Source organism: Mauremys mutica, chromosome 9 (assembly GCF_020497125.1).
Source record: "Mauremys mutica isolate MM-2020 ecotype Southern chromosome 9, ASM2049712v1, whole genome shotgun sequence".
NCBI lineage: Eukaryota > Metazoa > Chordata > Testudines > Geoemydidae > Mauremys > Mauremys mutica.
In genome coordinates, this window is record NC_059080.1 from 67948795 (window position 1) to 67967557 (window position 18763).

Consider the following 18763-nt stretch of genomic DNA (forward strand, 5'->3'; position numbering starts at 1 on the left):
TTGATGGTACCAGTCAAGGAGAAAGTTTTGAGTAAAGTTCTCCTTAAAGATATATTTATGAAAGGTTTGGGGGGCTGAGGTACATTCTCTAATTTTGTCAACCAAGGATTCTCTGTATAGGAATTAAACTGCTCCTTAACAGTGTTAAAAGAAAGACAAAAAAAGTAAAAGGGGTTGTAAGGTTGGAGGATTCTGGTAACTGGGTGGAATCAGAATGAGTAGACAGCTTGGCACTGAGTGTACACCGCCTCCTCTAACACATGGGAGACAAGGTAGAAGACGAGGGAGGGGGAGAGATGGTTACAGTAGTTAGAAATTGGCACAGAATTCTCCATACAATTCATAATTTCTTCCTGAACTGGAAACTTTCTCAAAACTTCTGGAAGCTTTGAAAAACCCTTCCAATGCATGCACCAGAGCCAAGCAACTGAGGAACATGGATCTGTGAGTATATCTGACTTTAGATGTTTCTATTTCATAACAGATGGAGACTTGCAACTATGCACTTAACTGAGGGCAACTTAAGACTTTTCAGGAGCCTTGGCCAGTACAGTTCCTGCAGGAAATGCATGGCCAACGGGCAGCACAGAAATGGGAGGTCAGGTGCTGGAGCAGAAGCTAGGGGGCTGTGGCTGGATAGCCCTCATATCCCTCTCCTAGAGAGGGTCTCCAGCAATTTTTCTTTAAAGGGGCTACAGTTCAGCCATTTCTGCTGGTGGGCCAGCACATCTCCCCGCCTTGCACATGCACGCACACACACACAAAGAATAAGTAAGGATTTCATATCCCGTCCCCTACATGTAACTAACCTAGCATAAAGAAGCATGAGGCCTATTTTATAAATATTACTAATACAACAGCAGGTTCATTAGTCTAGAAGACAGCACACTTGTGCAGCAGCTCTAGCTCCACTGTAAGTAGGTAACGTTTCAAGCTACAATATATTCAGGAGTAACAAGTCATCTTTTGTCTGTTTCCAGGCACTTCTAGCAACAGGAACGCAGCAGATACCTGGTGTTAATTATAACTCATTCAGTAAACTGACATCTAACCCTTAAATTGCTAGATTAAATCATTGTGAAGAGCACATTCCTATACACATGAAACTTACTTACATGAAGAAAGAAATATCCACAGTACTAGGATTCTCTCTTATGTAAAGATCGCCACCACAGAAGCTGGCTAAAAATACTGAGACCAGAAAAAAAAAGTCCAATTCCATTCCCTAATGTGTAAGGAGCAATGAGAATACGAAGTCCCATTTGCCCCACAGTATTTTGAAGCATGCTAACACATTCAAAACAACTCTTGTACTGTAGTGCCAACAGTTAATGGCAATATACAATTAAATCCACATAGTAATAAGATCATAGGATTCCTTTATAGGTCCCTCTCCACACTACTCTCTTACCTTCAGCTGCCTTGATTAGGTATCCACTCTCTTTGCTTGGTGGCACAGCCAGCAGTTGCATGACTCTATCCAGCAAACCATGGATGACCTCAAACCCAGGGTTCTTGTTGTAGTAAATGGCACAGAGATTCCTCTGGTTCCTTGCACCTACATCTGCAGAAGAAACAAACATTTGTACTTCTGGATTTTGTCACGTGTTTATCCTTCCTTTTTGCATCAGTTTTTACACTTGTGCATGGAGATATCTGTACCTCAGGGGGAAAGTGAGACTGCAGAATGGCATCTCCCACAGACATCCATCCCAAACTCTGCGGAGTTGATTATAGGCACTGGTCATGCTTTAACTCATAGGTCTCCCATCATTTGGAGACAATCATGTTGCATAGATTTTAAATACTGTACTTTATTAGGATGGGAATGGAGAAGAAATGTGGTAAGGAGAAATATCTTGCCAAGTAAACAGCAGAACTCAGTATATTTCCAACATATTATTAAAAAGTTAAAGGAATTAAAAAGCAGATTAACCAAAATATGTACATTCAACAAGAATCAACAAGATCCCGATACTTAGAATCTATTATTTTTAATATTTACAATTTAAGGTTGGTGGTGAAAGTAGATTTATGAAACGGAGACAGAGCCTTTTACCAGTACAAAACAAGCCCACTTCTGTAAGTAGCCAAATATACTTATACTTTCATGGATGTTTGGGGCTCTGTATGAAGAGAGATCTTAGTCTAAGTCTAACTCCAAGCAGACAGGTTTCCACCTCACAGAAGCCATCCACACAATTGAAACCTTCCTTGGTAGCCCTAGAAGCACCAAAGATCAAATGAGAGTGCACTGTATTTTCACATCAGCTTTGAGGACAGGATTAAAATATTGGTGGAGCAGAGACACTAGTTATGTGTGGTGCACCTGTTGTATGGATATCCGTCTCAGACTGTCAAATCAAACACTTCACAAGAGCTCAGATGTATATTTAAAAAAAACTTCATCATTTCCAAATTTTATTACCATATATCATGTGTTCACACAAAGCACTAAAACTACAGCAGCCTCCCCCCCTTACTTGAAATTAGTTTTGATTAGACTACTCATTTCACCAGAATAATTTCTCATTTTCATGTCACATGGATACATTTTAGACACACAAGTGTATTACAGTATCATTATATACCTGTGCCTCTCCAGACTAGACCAGGGCAGTGCACTCTGTCTGGGTCTGTCAAAGGTTACTCAGAAGATTCAACTAATGCAGAATCCTGCTTTTTTAATTTTTGAGAGAAAAAGGATAATACATGTGTTCTCACCATCTGTCAATTCACTTATGGTGAAATTCAAGGTACTGGTTAGTATAACAACACCCTGCTAAGTTGTCTATATCTAGGCTTGGCAGACTTTTTTTTTTTTAAAATATATTTTCAACAGATATCAATGTTTATTTTTAAGCATTTTCCCCATTTTTTATTGATTGCAATTTTCAGTTATTTAAAATGGGTTTTAAGTTTTATCTTCATCAATTAAAACTTTCAGTTATGGGAAATTATGGGGGGGATGGACAATATAGGGGACAGAATAATTTAATGACAGTAGATGTTGAGATTCAAAAAGTCAAAGCTTTTTAACCATTAAAATACAAACTGTCAATCTCAAATTTTGAGATATGCAGAGTAAATGTCCTTAAATCAAACGAATAACCTCTCACACTGCATCTTCCTTACTTTGTCTGAAATTTCAATCATCGATAGAAATATTTTTTCGCCAGTTTCTGTGTATCTGATGAAATCAACATTTACCAGCATTTATTAATGAAAATCTAATCCAGTATTTCGCAAACTGGGGTCGCCGCTTGTGAAGGAAAAGCCCCTGGCAGGCTGGGCCGGTTTGTTTACCTGCTCCGTCCGCAGGTCCAGCCAATCGTGGCTCCCACTGGCCTCGGTTCGCTGCTCCAGGCCAATGGGAGCTGCTGGAAGCGGTGCGGGCCAAGGGACGTACTGACCGCCGCTTTCAGCAGCTCCCACTGGCCTGCAGCGGTGAACCGTGGCCAGTGGGAGCCGCGATCGGCTGGACCTGCGGACGGGGCAGGTAAACAAACCAGCCCGGCCCGCCAGGGGCTTTCCCTACACAAACGGCGATCCCAGTTTGAGAAACACTGATCTAATCCTCCCAAGCCTATCTATAACCCAGTTCTCAGAAGTCACTTCTACCCTTATGGTGCACTCGGCAGAAATCCCTTGGCTTTCTGGTTGGCTGCGCCAAAGGTGGGCCTTGCAGAAGTCAGGAAGGGCTCTCTGTGGGCTGGTCTACACTACTGCTTAAGTTGACCTAACTTACGTCCCTCAGGGGTGTGAAAAAAGGCACCCCCGAGTGACGCAAGTTACAGCGACCTAAGTATGTCCACACCAGCTCTATGTCGACAGGAGACACTCTCCCACCAACAAAGCTTCAGACTCTCGTGGAGGTGGAATAATTATGCCGATGGGAGAGCTCTCTCCTGTTGGCATAGTGTGTCTTCACCAGATGCGCTACAGAGGCACAGCTGCATCAGTGCAGCTCCAACAATGTAGTGCTGTAGCATAGCCTCTCCCTCATTGGCAGTCCCTTTCTTCTAGAATAGAATTTACTCCCAACAAAATACCAGCCAGAGCCTGATCATTTGTACAGCACCACACAAGTTGTATGGATGTTTTCAGACTGTAGAGAGTCCTCCAACATTTAGCCTACCGATTAGGCTTTGCTCTCCACCGAATCCATCTTTTCTCCCTTAAAGTGGGAGAAGAGGGTTCCCTTAATTCTCCTGCTTTTGGAGAAAATACGTCATGAGCCATGCTTTTATAAGCCTCCAAAATTAAAGTTATTTATGAAGATGACTCATTTTACTGCAAAATACATTTCATGCTTTCCCCCTCGTGCCTTTCATTCAACATCTGTGTGTAGCCAATGGGAGAGCTCATGAGATGCTAGAGACTTCAGAGGAATCACAGAACATCAGGATCTGAGCCTGTTTTCTAACAAACATGGACAACAGCGTTCTCAATATGAAACAAAGCCTGAAAGAAGAAGAGCAGGTAGGGTTACCATAGGTAAAATATTTTTGCACCAGGATGCCCAAATAGCAGCAGTAGGCAGAACTGTATTCTCTCTACCCTAAGCCCCATCCACTGACCAGACAGCTCTGTCCATTTTTCTCTGATGCAGACCTAGCAGCAGTGATTCACATATTTATCATTTCTAAATTTGATTAGTGCATACTTCTGTATACTGGGTGGACCCGCTCCACTCTCTACCATCGCTGCCATTCAAATGCCAGGTGCATTCTTAAAGAGATTTGGAACCCCAATTTGGACTCCCTGTCAGACAGAATTAGGGTTGGGCCTTTGACTGCTCCAAAAACAATTGGTCAATTCAGCAAATTTGGTCAAATAATGTCCAAAATGGCCAAATATTTTAAAAACAGTAATTTATTAGAACAGTAACAAGAGTAACAAAAAAGACTAAGACTTTATGGTCTGAGTGGTAAGGTAGATACTCATGTCTAATAACAAAAACCAAGTTACTTAACTGAATTATTTTAACTCAGAAAAATGTAAAACACAATGAAACAAAGTTCTACAAAATGAAAGAATAATTATCTTTTTTAGCAATGTTAGATTAGCATTTAAATGTCAATGTTATTCAAGGCTGAAGAGTTACAAAAAAAGAAAAATTAAACAAATAAAAGAAATCCATAGCAACTATAAAAGAAAAAAGTTATTTTTAAATGCAGTTATGCTAGGTAGGCAGCAGGCCAACTCTTCAAGCATCCTGCTTTTCATTATCTTCTTTTTCTTTATCAGCTTCATCTATATCTTGCACTGATGGCTTGGTGTACAAATAAAGACATATACAGTGTTTGTCTGGAATCTTCTAGGACAATCAAGATGCTCAACTTTCAATCAGTTTATCTTTTTCCCAACTGGTGACATGAATGTATAGCAAAGTTAGTGACTTAGACATTTCTGTAGGCTTGCTAACAGACACTACCATACCACAATTAAAAAGGCAGGCCACTGCCTACAACAGGGCATTCTTGATGACACTTGACCATGGACAAATAATATGTGGTCAATTGACCAGCTTGCCACGCCTAGAGAGAATACTAGAAGTTCATGTCTCTTCACCAGATGTTGGGATCAAGGACAGCAGCCTCCACACTAGAACCCAGATGAAGCCAGTCAGCCTTTTCCATCCCTTTCTACCCTTACCTTAGTGGAGACAATTCAGTTGGAGAGTAATTTTAACACCATCTTACCAGCCCCAGAGGCCCTGGCTGTCTGGCATGAAGGAGCTGTCCCGTACAATCCTATTTCATCTCTTGAAGTGGGAAGAGCATCTGTGTCAAGGCTCCCTTAAGCACTTAGATGAAGGGAAGCTTGAAAAATCCCCTAAGAGCTGGAAGTTGAGCAATTAAAAAATAAATAAATCAGCTATTCTCCAAGAGTCCTGATGGGCTCAGGAAAAAAGTTTCCAAGCTCAGAATGCTCCAAGATCTCTACTGAGTTCAAGTACTAAATAGTACAGAACAAGTAGAGTGATGAAGGATAAAAATTATTCAAGTCTTGGAATAGCTACAGTTTGGGTCTGACTAAGCTTTTTTCAGGAAATATTTGTCAGCAGTCGCCTCAATAATAGGAGTAGAACCCAGGTGGATTTCATCTCACCTCACATGTTAGGTGATTCATGAGGACAATATCACTGATAAATCCACAGGAAATTCAAATTAGGTCCCATGGATTTTGGTTTGATTCTGGTACAAGTTATCAAACCACTATTTAAACCTGTTTCTTCAGTGTCACTCTTCTTCTAATACAAAATAGTAAATCTGGTAGCTATCACATCTGCATGCAGAGTACCTGTGCTGTTCTCCACAGATCTCACGAGACACTTCTTTCCTTATTCTATACCAAGCCAAAACACAACAAAAGAGAAACTCTGCCACACGTTGGACATACTCAGAGTGGTTAATATTGACAAGGCAAGAACTCAGGCATATAGCAAACCTACACCTACTGTACCATCTCCCACTGAACAACCAAAAAGTCATTTAAAACCACCAGTTACTAGGTGGCTAATAGTATCAGAGGGGCAGCCGTGTTAGTCTGGATCTGTAAAAAGCAACAAAGAGTGCTTTTGACGAAGTATGCGTCTGATGAAGTGGGTATTCACCCACGAAAGCTTATGCTCCAGTACGTCTGTTAGTCTATAACAGGGGTTGGCAACCTTTCAGAAGTGGTGTGCCCAGTCTTCATTTATTCACTCTGATTTAAGGTTCTGCATGCCAATAATACATTTTAATGTTTTTAGAAGATCTCTTTCTATAAGTCTAGAATATATTGTTGTATGTAAAGTAAATAAGATTTTTTAAATGTTTACGAAGCTTCATTTAAAATTAAATTAAAATGCAGAGCCCTCGGACCGGTAGCCAGGACCCAGGCAGTTTGAGTGCCACTGAAAATCAGCCCGCGTGCCGCCTTCGGCACGTGGCCATAGGTTGCCTTCCCCTGGTCTGTAAGGTGCCACAGGACTCTGTTCCTAGGTGGCTAATGTACCGCATTAAAGAGGAATACAAAGTACAGGAGTAAAAGCTCACAGGCAAGATCAAAGCTCATCCTTGCAGGCCAAAAGTCATTCATGTCTTCAGAAGATATTTACAAAGCAGCAGGCGGATGATCTAGTACCATGTTTGCTAGACTCTAACAGTGGCTCTCAACCTGCGACCCAGTCACCAATGCTACAAGCTAAACATGCAGGCCTCTGCAGACACTGCCTTCAGTGAAGGGTACTCTGTTATCCAAGAAGCTTTTAAGTACCAGAATTGTTGCTTTCAGCTTGTAAAAACTAACGTGGTTTCACTAGGGTTAAATCCCAATGCGGGAATGGCAAACCTAGACAAAACAGATCAGATGCCTGGTACATCTAATATCTCTTCTCTGGGTATCCAAGGTTTGCCATTCCAACCCAATACTTTCTTCATTTGTATCCCACCTCTCCCTGATGCATATAAAGTAACTATAACATCACGGTAGTAGGATAATTTGTACATACATATGCCATATATAAACAACTGATAAGAAAACCTTTTTTTACTATTTCCTATTCCCTTGGTCTGTTATGTCCTTTGGGAATGCAAGCTTTTTGGAGATACCTTTTTGTACAGTGCTTAGCATATTGTAGGTGCTATTAGAAACAACAGCAACAAAAGTTAGGTTGAATTTTATTTCACAATTGCTCAGGTAACTTATGACTTTCTCATATCGTTATCCTGAACAAAAAGGTGGTCATGATAAAAATACTTTGAATTCTTATACTTCAAATTTTCAAAATCACTACAAATCTTAACTACTGAGTACATTTTGTGTTCACTCACCCCTTCCAAGCTTTGGAAGTGCTGTAACGCTCACTCTTTCAGAGAGTCAATACATTACATCACAGGAAATTCATTCACTGCACACTACGGGGAAAAAAAGCATTCGGAACTTTATGCCAGAGCTGGGGTTTGTTGGAAGTGCCTCAGTTCTTTGTAAATCATTTAAGAGAGCACTTGTGTCATTCCATGAAACAATTCTGTGGGCCTGCCAAATATGTCAGCCTAAATTATATATGTATTTCACCAACTTCAAAGCACTGCCTGGAGATGCTGCTCTAAAATAACTTAAAGGATGGGCAGTTGGCTAGGACTTTGCAAGCCAAAACAACGTAATGAAAGATAGAGCAGTGGTGCATGCTGCCCCCTAGTAACTTAAAGGGGTTTAGAAAAGATGGGATTTTGGAAGAGTACACCTGCTTATTTAAACACTAGTCTCACAATCAATATCACAGAAATCCGCATTTTGTATATAATTACAGTAAGGCCTGCAAGAAAATGCACACGAACAACTTCAACTGCATTTGCAATTTATCTCAACCATGTTAGAGGTAGACTACTGCATACTTGCAAATTTCTACTAGATCATTAGTCAGAGAACTTTTTGAGGGGTTAAATGTATATTTTCATCATGGTTAGGGAGGATGTGAAGTTTCTGTGCCTGGTCTAACCTGATTTCTAGGCTGCAATAACATAGTAATAGCACTAGAGAAGATTTTACCAACCTAACAATAAGACCAAACCGCAAGACAATATTCTATGCAACTCTGCAGAGGGTGCACAGCCCTATGCGACACATACTCCAATCCTGCATTCTCTCTCTCTCATCCTTTGAGAAGGAAACTTTTGAGTCAGATTTGGATTTATTTTTATTAAATCTGGCATGCATTTTCCAAATTTAGTAAATAAAAATCTATGTTTGATATGTGAGGAGGAGAAGCATGTTTTGTTCACCTTAGTAAAGATGAGGTGTGTGCAAAAGATATTTTTTATTAAAGAACAATGCATTTATACAGCTATATTCATTGACATACAAACGACTACTTCACATTCAGTGAGTGTCAGTGGTCTTCTGATCCATACTTTTAAAATTAATTGGAAATTTTGCATGCCAAAAATATGAAATAGTAAAATTAAGTTAGTCAGAAAGATAACATAAGCGTCCTACAGGGAATCTCATTCCCTATGTGAAAACTGGACAACCTCATATTGTTTAATGTCTACAGAACTGTTGCTGATTTCTCATTCCTTTTTTCCTTTGAAACTATGAATTACGGCACATTTAGATTTAAGGCCCGAAAATTAATCTGGGAAAGAAATTTAGCAGATTTACTGAAAATATATACCAAAAAACAACGTTATTTGTATTCTGGTAATTCTCAAACTGTACCGGGCACTGTGCAAATTACACAGGAATACAAAGCCCTTATCTCAAAGAATTTATCTTTAATCTACAGCAATGATTACTGCTAAATTTGAAGTACACTGTAAGAGTAGGCTTTCATAACACTGTTAAGTGGCCATTTGTGTAAGTGGAAGCTTAAAAAAAAATCTACAGTGAGAACCCATGAAACAACAGTAATTTATTTAACTAGTACATTTCATGCAGCCAGAAGGAATGCTCTCTTCCCTCCAACATAAATAACCCCTACACCAGTTATGAAGAATGCTAAAGCTATTCTGCCATCTGTACCATGTTTTGTGCATGCTGGCAGCCTCCCTGCACAACAAGTAATGACCTTGGATCACCAAACTGTCTGCATTGAATAAAAAAGTCTGCCCATGCTTTGCTAAAATTGCTTATTTTTCCTGGCAATTTTTTAAAGTAATCCACAAATTAAGTCCATCAACAAAGCAATTTACTTGCTATTTTGTTTACCTCTTATGTAAACCTTTGTTTCATAGACACCAAATAGGTTAAACACAGCATTAAAAGCTGAAACCAGATAACATAGCAGCACTTATTTCTGCTACTGTATTTAAGGTAGTGTCAGCATTTTTCATTATGAAGCAGCAGAAATTTGCTCCAGGGTTGCAACTCAGCACACAAGGTCTTGCCAGCAGAGAAATAGATCTATATACACTTCCTCACCAAGCCACCATGTGAAGAAAAACTGATTCAGTAACTTGTATTAGATTTTTTTTTTTTTTTACAGTTTAGTTTTTTTTTTTCCCTTACAGCACTTTTATATATTTTCCAAATAAAAATTATGCTGTTTTAGGCCCCGATCCTGGAGTCAGACCCCCTACAACCAGGCAGAACCCCATTAAAATCCTTGAAACATGAACTGGCTGCTTTGGCTATTTAAAATATAACCAAACTAAGATTGCAGCTTGATACTAAAGAAGATATGTTTATCTCAGCACGTTGCATAAAATGGGAACATACTCTCAAGAAGATGATTTGATAGATGTGTGGGAATTTTATAACACCAAGAATTATTTTTTTTTTTTTGCACATGGACTTGCCCCAGTCTTCACCAAGGAAGAGCAATTCACTTGCAAGACACCCACTTACACAAGGGGAGGGTGTGCACAGCCCCAGTATTGCTCTAACATAGGTTACATATCTATTACAATGGTAAAGGAGCCATTAGCTATTGAGGGAGGGAGGGTGTCACAAAATAAAGAGTACTTAGACAAATCTGTCAAGTCAGATAATCACTTTTTACTAAGCTCCTAAAAGGAAAAAAAGTTACTTATCTGCAGAATTATATGATGATATTATCCTATAGGATTCTCTCCTATGTCTCATGCTCCCAGTACAGATCCACCTGGGCCTCAGATATGGTAGTTCAGCACGAGACGTCTCCCCGCCTCCCACCGGGATCTCAGCACCAACAAAGGCTGTCCCAGGTAGAGATGTGCAATAGAGATTTAAAAATACTATTGCAATCATCAAACCCAACTTCTGTAGCATGGTCTGAGTTGTTGTGTGATGAGTGACTGACAAATCCTCACTGGCAAACTTACTATGCCCTGGATCCTGTCCTAGGGCAAGAAGGCTATGAGTTGAGCTTCTCTTATAGAACTCTGACCTACTTAGTCTCTATGGGGGACAAGCCAAGACTTTGGAATCACTTGATTTAGGTGCCTACTGAGCTTTTCAAAAGCACACAGGAACCTAATGCCCATTGATTTCAGTGCGTGTTAAGCACCTATCTGTATGCTGCCTAAATACCATTAAAAATCTGGCCTTCAGAGCAAGGGAATTCCACCCTGGTGCTGTGAGCATGAGCTAAGTGAGAATGAATTCTGCAGCAAAATATTTTTGATGAACAGAGATTCACCCACTATTACCATTTATCAAGTAAATAAGCATTTCTTGAGAGGCACTTGCCCATGAAGTTGGGTACAGTTGAGATTCCCTGAAGGACGTAGGCTAAAACAGCCAATGGGCTGGACATTATAAAAATTAAAATCACTAACACTGTAGGACCTGTTTTAATAGAAAGCGAAGAACAGTTACAGAAGTAGCACCTCTTAAAATGGAGCAACTTAAAACCGAGCAGGCCAGGATTCTTTCAGATAATCATGAATCCTTGCACAGAGGATATTAAAAACTCTTGTGTGCTCAATGGGGTTCTCTTACCTTTGGTGGAATCTTTTACAACAATGTCAGAGATTTCAAAAAGTTTCAGAGGCAAAGGCATCTTTCTATTAGCAGCAATAGTCTTCAGGAGGCCAGGCAAAAGGCTGGTGCGTGCCACCTACAGGTCAAACATGAAATTGCATGTGTAAAACAACCTGGCAGGTTGCTTCAGTGCCTTATCTTTTCTGGGTTTGCTTATTTGGAATTAGTTTTAAAATAGCCAGGTGAAGTAATGCAGTAATTTCAGAAGTTTATTGCTCTCTATTTTAGAATTATGAAACCTGAAAATGTAGATATCATGCACTTACTGTCCAAGGATCTCAAAGTATCTTATGAATGTGCATGCATATTCATATCCACATTTTGCAGGGGAAAGTGAGGCACAGAGCACTTCAGAGGCTTTTCTGAGTTTTTACAGCACAGCCATGACACAGGAAGGGGAAAAAACCCAGGATTTCTCATTCCCAGTCTCCAGCTCTAACTACAAGGTAACGCTGCTTCCAAATACATAGATTGAGAAATTCTCTAAGGAACTAAAACAATTCATATATTTCTGATGCATAGTAACATGTATCATCAGTTACACTTTCAAGCAATGTGTCGTCATGTTGCAAGGGTGCTCGTGAATTTATAAGCAAGAGAACAGCTAAGGGATGGGATGCTTCCTCTACTTCTCATTGTCAGTGGTGTGAGCTCCAGAGTAGAGGATCTAGTGGCTAGGAGCTCAGCAGCTCCTTTGCTTTGCAATAGTGGATATATAATGGACAACTAAAAGCTATTTATTTGTGAACCGGCTGTGAACCAATCTTAAAAATTCAAATCATCAGCCATGAGTGGTGCAAAAGCAACAGCTAAGAGACCTGGCTAGGTGGCAGCCAGGTACACAGGGAAGTTAAAATATGGGTTAAAACTTAATTTTGAAATTTGGATTTAAGCTGGTGAAGGCATAAATATATGAAGTTTAAATGTATATAGACACTTCCTGTTGATACAGAAGGTAAATACTAAGGTGACTTCTGAACAGGCATCCATAGACCTGCTGGTGACTATTAATAGAACAGGTGATATTTAAGATACTGCACTGTAATATGCTTAAAATATGTGTAGAGACTACAGTAATGGACAGCCAGAAATATTTATGATAAATACACAAGGAAACAAACACCACGTACTCACATTAGTGTTTTTTCAAATGCAAGTCACCCACATTTACTGTGCCCTGCCTTCAAACGTCGTCTTAATAAAGTGCCCCAGTTTTCAAATTGGCTCAGTGGGACTAGACTTTCCACTGGAATTTACAAATCATGGAAACACTTCTACTGAACTTAGATGCTCAAAAAGCCTGACTTTATTAATCTATTTTTAGAGTGAAACTTGATCTCTCTGCTGAATTTTGGACTCTGCAACTACTCTACATTCTGCTGATAGAAATGGACATTTAGAGATTTAGGATTTAAAGGTGGAAATTACTGTAACAAAACAGGGCCCAATTTTGTCACCCCTAATCCCATTGGGTAGTACCTCATTCCACTAAATTTACACTGTTTAAAATACTACTAAGTATAAGGGGGATAGAATTGGGCCCTCAGAGGAAACTGCAAGCAACTGTATTTTACATGTGCATAATCTCTCTATTGACTTCTAACTGCATTGAAAGCGGCCACCACATTTTATGTATTTTCTTTCCTTTTGATATTTAAGTTCCCTCCCAAATTGCAGGCTTTAAATGTATTCTTTGTAATGTTATCTTGCTGATTGGTAACTACCCTCTCAGATGTTTAGGGAAGCTGGTAGTGCAACAATTAGAGCTGAAATTAAACTACTCACCTGAAATTCTGCTGTTTTAGGATTAGCTATGTGTACTGCTTTTGTTGAAGAGATGTCCACACCGAGTTTATCAGCAATATCTTCTTGGGAACACTGAGGGGAGAAAAAAAAACCACACAGTCAAATGGTTAAAATATACAGAGAACCAATGATAGAACTTAATATCAAGAACAATGCAAGATCAGCAATAGCTCTGATGCCCCTTAACGTGACTCTCTCTGATCGGCAATACTCACCTGTAAGCACAAAAGAAAGTGAAGAGTGAAGCCTCAGCCTTATATCTAAGTGGGCTGGCTTATTTATGCACCAATTACTAACCAAAATAATGCTAGATTAACAGGAAAAGGCAAGAGTGTATTAGCTTTTATCATGGGTAATTATCTATTTTAAAAATAAGAGGACAGATTCTTCCACTCTGATTTTCATTGAATAACTTCCTGTGCAAATGATTCCAGTGGAATCAGTCCTACACTGAGCCTTCAAACAGAGAAAAACAATCCCACTGGGACTACTTGCAGAATAAGGTACTACTGTGCATTGATAAGCATTACACTATCATAGCTCCATTAGGCTCTCAAGGTATCATTAAAAAGCTAGTTACTAAAATAGTACAAGTGACTTATTGAGATCACTGATCATCTGTGCACACTGAGTGACAGAAACTACCATTAAGGCCATGCCTACACGTACAAGCTTACAGTGGCATAGCTGTACCAATACAGCTGTGCTGCTATAAGAACACTCCCGGTAGCTCCGTAACGTCGACAGGAGAGAGCTCTTCCGTTGACATAATAAAACCAGCTCATCGAGCGGCAGTAGCTATGTCAGCAGGAGACTCTCCCACCAACAAGCGCTTATGCCGACAAAACTTATGTTGCTCAGCGGTGTGTTTTTTCATACCCCCTGAGCAATAAAAGTTTTGCAGACATAAATGCTAGTGCAGACCTGGCCTAAGATTCACAGTCCAGATTTTCAGAATTTATAGCTCTACTAATGCATCAGGAAACTGATACATGAACACTGCATGTAATTGAGGATTTGCTAGTATTCTGCAATTCTCCCAGAGTGTTCTATTTGGGTTGGCAGTGCTCCAAAAGGGGTGTTGATTGATCAAATGTGAGAAAAATTAGCAGCTGACACCATCGGAAAGAGTGGGCTTCTGAATGGAAAAAAAAAGTGATCTTCAATTATTGCTGACCTTAGCAGGATTTTTTTTATGATCAAGTGTTTTCAGATGTCTAGCTAAACTGTGTTAGCTGACTATGACATGACTGAATACACACTTGCTAAATCACACTGAACTCAATGTTACTCTTTTGAAGCTATAGTTTTGGGCTCAAACCAAAGAATGGATTACATGTAAGAATGACTAATGGACATTTTTCATCCAAAATGTAACATGAGGTTGTGGAATGGTGCAGCAGGTAGGACACTGAAATGATAGGCGTGTTTCATATCTGTGTTTTAAGAACCTGGCAGTGATGTGACGGAGCTCAGATATCAATGCCACAGCAGAAACACAGATGTGCAACATGCATGACACCATGTAAGTGTCCGATCCCACAAATCCCTAACTATGTGAACAGCCCTTACTATTGTAATCACCTCTGCATGCTGCTGCAATTCATAAAGGTCAGATAACATGTACTGCTGGGATGCATATAAATTCAGCATTTTGAGCATCCCGGTTATTTGATGTTGAGAACACTGAAGAGACATTAATTGAATTAATACATGAACAAAACCTGTGAAAGCTTTGAACACAGAAACACATATTGTGCTGCCCCTATCATTGCACTACTACAGATAATCTTACTACATTGCATATTGGTATAGCGAGAAATAACTGGTAGCTATTATCCTGGATAGTCCACTGGGATTGTCAACTAGTTAGATGGGCCAAAGTTGAAAAAAAAAAATCACATCTGAACCCCCTGGAAGTCAGGAGACAGAAGTCTGAAGTCAATTTTATAGTTTTACATGATCCCATTACATTAGGACAGAGGTGAGCAAACTACGGCCTGTGGGCTGGATCCGGCCCCTCGGGGCTTTGGATCCAGCCCACGGGATTGTCACCCCTGTGGCACCGCAGGACCCGCACCGCTCCCAGAAGTGGCCGGCACGATGTCGCTGCGGCCCTGATGTGTGTGTGTGGCAGCGGGGGGGGGGGGGGGAGGGGGAGGGAGGGAGAAGAGGAGGGCACGAGGGCTCCATGCGCTGCCCTCGCCTACAGACACCACCCCCCGCAGCTCCCATTGGCCAGGAACGGAGGACCGCAGCCAATGGGAGCTTTGAGGGAGGCACACACAGGCAAGGGAAGCACACGGAGATCTCTGTGCCCCCCACCCTCACCCCAGGGGCTGCAGGGACATGGTTCCGGCCGCTTCTGGGGGCGATGCAGGGCCAGGGCAGGCAGGCAGGCAAGGAGCCTGCCCTGGCCCCAGTGCATGCCGCTGCCACCCCGGACCCGCTCCAGGTAAGCGGCGCCGGGCCGGAGTCTGCAACCCTCCTGCACCTTAACTCCCTGCCCTGAGCCCCCTGCCACACACCTCCTGCACCCCAACCCCCTGTTCTGAGCCCCCTCCCAAAATCCACACCCCTCCCTGCACCCCACCCTCAGCCCCCTCATAGATCCCACACCCTTCCTCTGCCCCAACCCCTTGCCTTGAGCCCTTTCCTGCACACCGCACTCCCTCCCATTCCCCACATTCCAACCCCCTGCCCCGGCCCTGCATGCAATTTCCCCACCCAGATGTGGCCCTCGGGCCAAAAAGTCTGCCCACCCTTGCATTAGGATTATGGTATTTGGTTTCAAAGGGTAAAATTTTCCAAGTGCTGTAGGAACCTAAATCCAATTGAAAGTCAGTGTCACAAACCACTTAGAGGATTTTGAAAATATTATCCAAATATTAACTGGGAATCAGATAACAGTCTCTGAAAGGAGAATGAGTGTTCTTTCAGGGTGCGTGCAAGTGTGTGTATTTTTTGCACCACATACAGGGTCAGCTATTAGCTATATCCTGAATTTCTGAAAATCCTTTCTACATCTACTCAAATCCAAGGGTACAAATTCTGTGGCCACATTAGCACGTGGGGACCTGCCATTATGTTCACCCAAGTACTTTTATTCTAAAGAACTTATTTAGCATACTAAAAATTGTTTTAAAATCTATTCTGAAGAGTTGCTGTGCATTAATATCTGCTTTGCTAAACTAAATATGGTTATGTACATTTAAAAAAAAACATTTATTAGTCTGTATTATCAACTAATTGTCTGCACAATTCCAGTTTTCAAAACTACACTAACTGCAGTTACGGACATAACAGTGGTAAGAAGTACTCTCTGCTGTGAAACCCCGATCCCTTGCAAGGGTCTGAGTACTCCTATAACAACCATAACAGTTTATATCTGCGCAGGAAGCTGGAAGTGAGACTGTTGTACGGGGAAATAAGAGTACAATTAATGCATAATTTATACTTTTAAAAATGCTTTTAAAAGATCTGTAAAAAAACCCAATTTTGCTGACTGAGGCTCTGCATACCACTATTACAGCTCAAGCAGGCATTCACAGACAAGTTACAATACCCAAGAAAGGGTTCAGAATGGAACGGCTGTGAACTCTGAACTGCAGTGTTATGTACGGGGTATCACTATTCATTTTGTTTCCACATTATTAAATTGTAACCAAATACATTTTGTTGTTATTAAACTCTGGCAATCTTGAGAAACAGTCTGACAGTCTTCTAATTCAGTACTATTCATGTTAAGTTAAACTTAAAAAACAGTCCATTTCAGCATCCATATTTCACCTCTATATTTTGAAATATATGCCAATCAGCAATTCAATTCCTCTGAGGACACGAGCTCACACAACACACATTATATTGTAATACCAAAACATTAGCAAACAAGCATGTCCCAAAACAAGATCCCATAACATTTACTGCATTTACACTGCATGACACCGTAAGACTATTATGTTCTGATTTGGCTCCCTAATTGTTTCAGCAGACAACCAACAAATCCCAAAGTTAATAAAATGTACCAGTGCAAAAGTGAGTGCTTCAGTGAATCCAGCAGCTGCCAAATCCTGTCTCAGAAGTTCTGTGAGCTTATTGAGAGGAAACTAAAACAAAATAAGATAGTTTTCATCTTCAATCTGAAAATATTTATGATGCTTTTCCTGGATAATTCTGTATGTTACATTACAGTGAATGTTGCTAGTAAGGTTGCTTGCATGCTTTAAAAAACAACAACAACAAAAAGCATCAACCAGCTGACTGAAAAAATGAATCTCCCAATTAAAGACTTAATATCAGGTCCAGGCTTAAACCCTGTCTTTTTTTCAAACCACCAACCACCACTGGTCTTGGCTCTACTCAAATCAGTTGGGCATGTGTTTTGTATCCAATCCATGGTAAATGCCTCACAGCAAAGCATGTCCAAATATTGTTTAATTTTTTGGCTCTGTTTTTCTCAAAACCCTTCTGGCATACACTAGTCATTTACTGACTATATAGAGGATTTATTTATGGGGACAATCTTACTTGATTAGCTATGGTGTATGTTTTTGGAATAGTCATCTGAATGTTGTTATAACCATAAGCTATTGCTGCATCTTCTATGATATCACATGCATGGATAATGTCCGCTCTGGTAGGAGGAATTTCAATTTCTATATTGTTCCCATTCCCTGTGACATGTGACTTCAAACACATCCTGGTCAGCAGCTTTGCAAGACTTGATGGCGTTTCACTAAAACAAGACAACAGAGTCAGTATTTGGGGACTTTTACATCATGTTGATTAGCTTTTAAATAAGATACTACCTTTAATTTGCACAGTGCCTTCCATGCTAAAGAATCTCAAAGTACTTTCAAACTGTATATATATGTATCACCTATCAGTGCCACCTCTGAGATAACACCTGACAGCAATTTTCTGCCAGCAAGACTACACAATAATTATAGGAGGGAATGAAGAATCACTCACTTAGTTGAAGGGCATCTTTAGGTAGCTGATATAATTACTCAAGTTAACATACCAGTTTTTAGTGCATTCTAAAATTCGACTGAACACACAATATATACACATTTAAAAATATCATAATAACCGGTGTATTTTACCACAGTTCATTAATTTCAATTAAATTAATAAAAAGCTAGGTTTGCACAACATACCTGATCCCAATTTTCTTGTTAATTAAATCAGGTTTCACTTTTTCTCTTCGGTAAGCCAGTTCCTACAAGGGAAAAAAAGGGTTTACGCAGCATATTACACAGAAAGTTACATTTGTGTCTACTAAGATCCAGCTGTGACATCTTTCTAATCCAACTGCTGACACCACTGACAGCCACAGAAGACAAGTCTGTAATGTGGGGTTGGGCATAATATTTTAGAATAACCATAATACACTTTAAACAAACAACATCCTGATATGCTAGAATAAAGTTACTTTTAGTTAAGATGTAAGTTTATAGGCACCTTGAAATGCCTTTCAAGTGAATATTTGACAAAGAGAATACCA

At 40.2% G+C, this 18763-nt stretch overlaps 1 protein-coding gene across 2 annotated transcripts in view; it reads right to left on the reverse strand.

The window, feature by feature from the left end:
* The window catches only part of FARSB (phenylalanyl-tRNA synthetase subunit beta), a 51857-nt gene that overhangs the window by 18346 nt on the left and 14748 nt on the right, over window positions 1-18763 (reverse strand). For both annotated transcript variants that reach the window (XM_045030474.1, XM_045030473.1), the window contains exons 11-16: window positions 18417-18478; window positions 17785-17992; window positions 17283-17363; window positions 13237-13329; window positions 11410-11527; window positions 1412-1564 (exon numbers count right to left, since the gene is read on the reverse strand). In XM_045030474.1, coding sequence (XP_044886409.1) covers window positions 1412-1564; window positions 11410-11527; window positions 13237-13329; window positions 17283-17363; window positions 17785-17992; window positions 18417-18478 — 715 coding nt within the window. The remainder of the gene's footprint in view (window positions 1-1411; window positions 1565-11409; window positions 11528-13236; window positions 13330-17282; window positions 17364-17784; window positions 17993-18416; window positions 18479-18763) is intronic.